A 6,000-nucleotide genomic window follows, 5' to 3' on the forward strand; every position below is an offset into this window, starting at 1 on the left:
TCTTTTAGGTGGCTTGTCTCTCCCCCGCCCCACGGCTGGCTCCCCAGTTCATTGGGCCCCTTCCAAATTCTTCTGATGCTCATGCAGCCCTTGACCCCCCAAAATCCAGCATGGAGACACTCTGGCCTGGCTGCCGCTAGAAAGTGATTATGTAGTCAGGGATGACCTTGAACTCATGAACCTCCTGTTTCCACTTCCAGAGTGCTAGGAAGGATTACACACGTACACTGCTATGCCCAGCTTTATGGGGTGCTGGGGATCAAACCCAGGTCATTGTGCATGCCAGGCAAGCCCTCTCCCAACTGAGGTACATCCCCAGCCCTGGAATGCAGACCTTTTAAGCACCCCAGTGTGGTGAAGATGATCATGATCACTTCCACACAGAGAGAGGCATGTGACACCTGGGTATATGGGAACTCCATAGTCTCTCAGCTGCTGAGAGATGAGCTGGGCTTTGAACTCACGACTTAGCTGGAGGGCTTTCCAATTCACCTAAGATGTGGAGGTGGGAAGCTGGGGATGGAGAGGTCTGCGCTGGTAATTCCAGGGACCCCCACCTTTGTACAATCCTTCTGTGAGCACCCACAGCAAAACCCAGGGCCAACCCATAAACCCCCATTACCTACAGAGGACCCCACAATTATCACCTGCTAACCTTGGTTGGAGATCCCAGGCCCAGGGAGGCGGCTGGGCAACCTGGCTTCCATTCCCACCCACTGCTTCTGAGAAGTTAAAGGAACATGACCCCTATGTTTATTCAGGATGATTTTTAAATGTCACAGATTTTTGCGTTTTTACGAGCTCGTCACAATCCACCCCACTCTGCGCTCAAGCCATACCCTCTCGTGACTCCAGCAAACAAAACGAGCGCTGGCCTAGCAGTATGAGGGCCTGGTCACCCTCCTGACCTTAGGCGAGACCATGGCCTCGCAGGGCCTGTTTCCTCCCCAGTAAAATGAGTTTCAGAATAGCTGCTGATCAGAAAGCAGCCACAGTGAGCAAGTGAGGGGGAGAATTGTTGAGAAACAAACCTGAGAATCTACAAGAGCATGAAGGAAAGATCTGAAAGCCCTCTGCACTCTTGCTTCCTTCACCCCTGCTGGCCTCTTGCAGGCAGTCCATCAAGACCCCTGGGTCCACAAGACCCCCAAGTGTGCCTTTGTCCCTGCACACTGCGGAGCACTGCATTCCTTCCATCTGAAGCTATTCTCTAACCCCCTCCTGAGAGTCCCCGAGAGCAGGGTTCCTAAAGCTAAGCCTTCCTACCCAGACAGTTCACAAGGTCTATGTAGATAGGGCCTTAAAACCCCAGCCACCTACACAGTCTACGAGGCCACAAGTCTCGGCCATCCTCCTGGGTCAGACAGACCTGAGGACAGATCGTCATTCTCTGTCAGTGTCCTCGCCTGTACAAAGACGAGGCAGCCCTATAGACTTGTGACAACAGGCCCAGAATGTCACCCATGCATGCCACAGGACACAATAAGCATTCATCCTGACGACTGTGAACGTGGGATCAGAGGAAAGCCCTGTGTCGCCCTCACCTCTATATATGGAGCCTCCAGTGCAGTCAAGCCTCCCCCGCTGCCTGACAGGGGTGCAGAGAGGCTGATATGGTGCCCCATATTTCCCTTTCACATCAGGGGAACTGGGAGTCAGGAAGAGGCTGCGCTCCCTCTGGGACCACCCTGAATTAAAGTGCAGATCCCCAAGAAAACTCCAAGGACGCAGAAGAGATGGTGTGAGTCCTACGTGCTTAATGTCTCCTTCGTGGGGAGGCGGCTGCTGAGGGCTCACACTGCCTGCGCCTGCCACTCTCACTCAACACAAGGGAGCTTTGAGCGAGAAAGGAAAGCCACACACAAAGTCCAGATGTCCCAAGGGTGGGCACAGCCGAAGAGTCCCCATCAAGATGCTGAGACCTACCACTGGGACCTCCCCTTCCCCACACCGTCCAGCAGGCCTTTCCCTTGGACCCCTCCCACCTGGCAGAGAGCCACCTGCACACAGCCAGGCCCAGCTGCACACACATGGCCTTCACATGAGGCTGTAAGGGGGCTCCGTTGCAGATGGGCTGGTGGCATGTGCTGTGGCCTGACCATCTGCCCCACACACCCCCTTCCCAGACCAGAAGGCCTCTCTCCCACCTGTACCTCCTCCTGCAGCCCCACAGCCGCCTCCCGACTTCTTCCCAGTTGAGAAGTTAGTGGATTGCAACCGCTGTGGACAGCTCCAGGGCTTAGGAGGGTCTGAGCGCCAGAGCTGTTAAGTGCTGGGCCCTCCCCAGCAACTCACTAAACCTGATTCACTCCAGGTGTCCCACGGCTACCAAACCAGAGAAGCCAAGGAAGATGCAGCAAGACCTGCACCAGTTCACACAAGTTTCCTGGGCCCTGGTGTCACCATGTGTGAAGGCAGCGTGGAAGCGTGATGGCAAAGCCTGTTTCTCTAAATGCACTGGTGCGGCGTGCTAAGCACAGTGCCTGCGGTGACGCACTTGATAAGCATTACTAAAATGATTGATCGATTCACAGTGCCACATCTGTTGAGTGCTCTGCTTAGCCCTGGGGACCTTGTGGACACTTGAGAAATGTCCCATCCTCTGACCGCCTCTTCCTTACTTCGCTTGCTTTGGGCAGAAGAGGTGCCTATGAGATACGCGACAATACTACGTCTGCCACAGCCTTCACAACGGAGTCATGGAGAGGGCAAGAGATCTGTCCAGGGACGCCATGCAGCAGGGTTGCAACAGGTGGGAGGCTGAGGCCCAGAGAGGAAGGCACTCCCCTGGGACACAAGACTGTCCACCACATGGGTGCTATGGTGGTGGACATGGTGGGTATGTCCTCGGCCCCTGGCTCTGTGACTAGAAATGCCTGTTGATTTCTCTTGTTCTCAGACAACGGGCAGATGTCCAGTGGGGTCTGGTAGCCTTTTTAGGGAAAGGACAGAATGATTGGAACAAGGAGGAAAGGAATGGGGCAAACGCTTCTGACCTTGCATGTGTGTGCGCACGCAGGTGTGTACAATAAGTGTGTGCTTGCACACTCCTTCAGAGGGTTCCAGCTTGCCTTCTGTGGAGACACACTGAATTTGACCCTGTTATATAGAACTTCTCCATGGAAGGGCAGAGTTGGAAGGAAACCAGGAGCAACCATCTCATCTCAGAGCTGGCCGAAGGCACCACTGGCCTTTGGCTGCTAACAAATACCAAGGGGTGGCGCGGGGCAGGGGAGGGTGCCTATGATGCTGATACAGATGGTGCTGTGTGAAGTATTTGGCCAAAGGAGCAATCCAGGAAGTGCTGTCATCTAACCTTTTATACACTAGGTGACTTGGCCAAGTCTCCTTCCTTCTCTGGGCCTCAGTATTCCGTACTATAAAAAGGGTTGATCCCAGTCCTGACAAGGATCCAATACGACAGGAGACATGCGGTGCAGGAGAGCTCTCAGAGCACGAACGCTCCTGCTGGAGGAGCTGAAGAGGGCACTGGGCGTAGAGAGGGACTGAATGGACAGTCCAGGGCCCTGGGTCCTGCTCCATCCTCCTCCACACCAGCCACAAGGCTCCTGGTCCAGGGGATTTCCCTCGTCAGAAGACAAGCAAGTGGACAGGCATGTTGCTGCCCTTCAGTCACCTTCTGTCCTGAGTTAGGGACTGTAAGACAGTATCTTCCCAAGCATGCAAGCACACAGCTGCTAGCCCAAATCAGGACCAATCAACTCCCCCACCCCCAGCCCACTGCCCAGGGTCCCAGCTGACAGTGGCTGCTGGGAGTGACAGCCACCTGCGTCCAACCCACCTCATTAACCAAACCTCTCCAGACTCAGACAAGACACAGGCTCAAAAGCCACAGGGCTCCTTTTCCCTAAGGGTTCTGTTTCCAGCCCATGGATAGACTAAGCCACCATTGCCCCTACTATACCCACAGGAGGAGAGGAGAGTCTGAGCCAAAAAAAAAAAAAAAAGACGATGTTTTCTGGCTGGCTAAAGCCCAGAGGGGTTGAGTAACTTTCCAGAAGTCAAACAGCTCATCGGTGGCAGAACAAGCAAAATAACTTCATCCATTAAATCAGCTACATCCTCCACCACCCTTTCCCATGACCTGGGGGAAGGTGCTGCTCATCCCCTTCCTAGATCTCCTTTCTCTCAAAGAAAATGAGAAGTCCAGAGTCCCAGGGTGCTAACCGTATCTTAAGTGGAGTTGTAGACTGTACTCCACCATAGGCGATCTCTCCAGTTAAGTATTCTGCCTCCTCAGCCGCCGGTGTCTGGCGAGGGCGGCTCCTACTAGCCTCAAAATTCAATCAAGAGTCCATTCAGCAGAAGTATCTACTGGGCCAAAAGAAGAAGGGCAGAGGTGGGCAGGATCTCCTGCCAAGGTTCCCACCTATCAGTTCCTGAAGCAGCCCTTGGGCACAGTTGTAAGCTTGTAACCCGGGCTCTTGCGGATGCCAAATAAAGAATGCAGGGAGCCTAGAAGCCAATCACTTATGATTCGGGGATCCCTGCTGGGAGCTTTGGGGATGAAAGGGCTGCCAAGTTCCCCCAACTGTCTCTCACACGTCGGGAACCCCACGACCTCACTCTGGCAGTTCTCGGCGTTGGCGCCATTAACAGAAGGTCAAGACCCCACCGATGCCAAGTGTCCAGAGCAGAAAGGTCGCGCTCTGCTTCCCTCCCCTGCCAGAGACAGATTCCCACATTCTCCCTCTCCATTCCCCACGGTGCCCAAGGGATTCCGGGAGACAAATGCTCGCTGCCATAACGTGAGCTATGAAGTCAAACGCGCCGACGGGATTACCCCAAGGGACCCGGGGAGTGCGCAAGTCAGAGATTTCCAGGCCTCTCCCCACTTCGCTAGACCCGCCAAATGACTGTCCAAATCCATCTGGATGGTGTGGTCCGACCAGGCGGGGACAGCGTGGCCCCTTATCCTGACTATACAGACCCCCTGGCCACTCACCCACCCAACTCCTGTAACTGTGCCCCAGCGGTGGAAAGTGGGTACCTGCTTCCTGAGCGCCTCGAAGGCTGCGCTGATGGTGTGCACCCGCGTCCGCTCCCTGGCGTTCGCCAGGAGCCTCCGGGTCTGCTGCAGCGCTTTGATCTCCGAGGAGGCGGCGGTCGCCTCGCCTGGCCGTTTCCTAGGCGACGCGGAAGAATCCTGGTGGTTATTGTAAATTACGTGTGAAATTGACGAGTAGGAACTTTCCCCCGGGCGCGTGGGGGGCGCAGAGCGCACGGAAGACTCTCCGGGCTCTGGGGGCGCGGCCGGAGCGGGCAGCGTGGGGCGCGCGGGCGGGGCGCACAGCAAGATGCGGGGACGCAGACACGGCTCGCGGAAAGGCTGTGCCTCGGGGGCCGAGCCCTGGGGCGCTGGCGGCGGGGGCGTGGGAAGTCTGTGTCCCACCGCGCCTAGGGCGAAACTGCGTTTCCGCGCGTCTGAGACCTCGGGCGCTCGGGCTCCCCGGAGCTCCCCGGCGGGGTCCGCGCCGCCACCTGGGGGAACGGCAGGCGCCACCCGAGCCGGCACCGGGGCCGGGATCGCGACCGGCTGCAGCCGCTGGGTCCTGTCCCGTAACCCGTTGGTGTTGGCGGCGGCGGCGCCGGGCTCCGGCGCTTCCAAGTCCAATCGGAAAGTTTTATAGCCGTTCGCGCGCCGCGCCGGCTCCTTGCCTTTCCGCTTGAGCTTCTTGAGGCCGTTCAGCTCTTTCACGCACACGGTCTTCCACGGCCCGTCCTCGAGGACCGGGATGTGCTTCATGGCAGGCGCGAGGCGGGGGCGTGAGGCTGCCCGGGACGCGCGCCCGCTGCGCTCTCGGCCGCCGCGCTCCGGCCGTGGCCCGCGCTCCCCCTCCCCGCGCCCTCCTCCTCCTCCTCCTTCTCCGCCTCCCCCTCCTCCTCCCGCGCTCCCGCGCTCCCCCTCGTCCCGGGGCAGCTGCGCCGCCGGCTCCGCCGGGCTGCCGGGCACGGTCCGCTCCCGGAGCGCTCAGAGTG

General features: G+C 57.7%; 1 protein-coding gene across 1 annotated transcript in view; it reads right to left on the reverse strand.

The window, feature by feature from the left end:
• Positions 1–5,794, reverse strand: part of Atoh8 (atonal bHLH transcription factor 8) — a 28,180-nt gene extending 22,386 nt beyond the window's left edge. The window contains exon 1 of the mRNA XM_045152646.1: positions 5,012–5,794. Within this exon, the coding sequence (XP_045008581.1) occupies positions 5,012–5,767 (756 nt within the window). The 5' untranslated portion in view covers positions 5,768–5,794. The remainder of the gene's footprint in view (positions 1–5,011) is intronic.
• Between the last annotated feature and the right edge of the window lie 206 nt (positions 5,795–6,000).

The sequence above is a fragment of the Jaculus jaculus genome, chromosome 6 (genome assembly GCF_020740685.1).
Source record: "Jaculus jaculus isolate mJacJac1 chromosome 6, mJacJac1.mat.Y.cur, whole genome shotgun sequence".
Lineage (NCBI taxonomy): Eukaryota > Metazoa > Chordata > Mammalia > Rodentia > Dipodidae > Jaculus > Jaculus jaculus.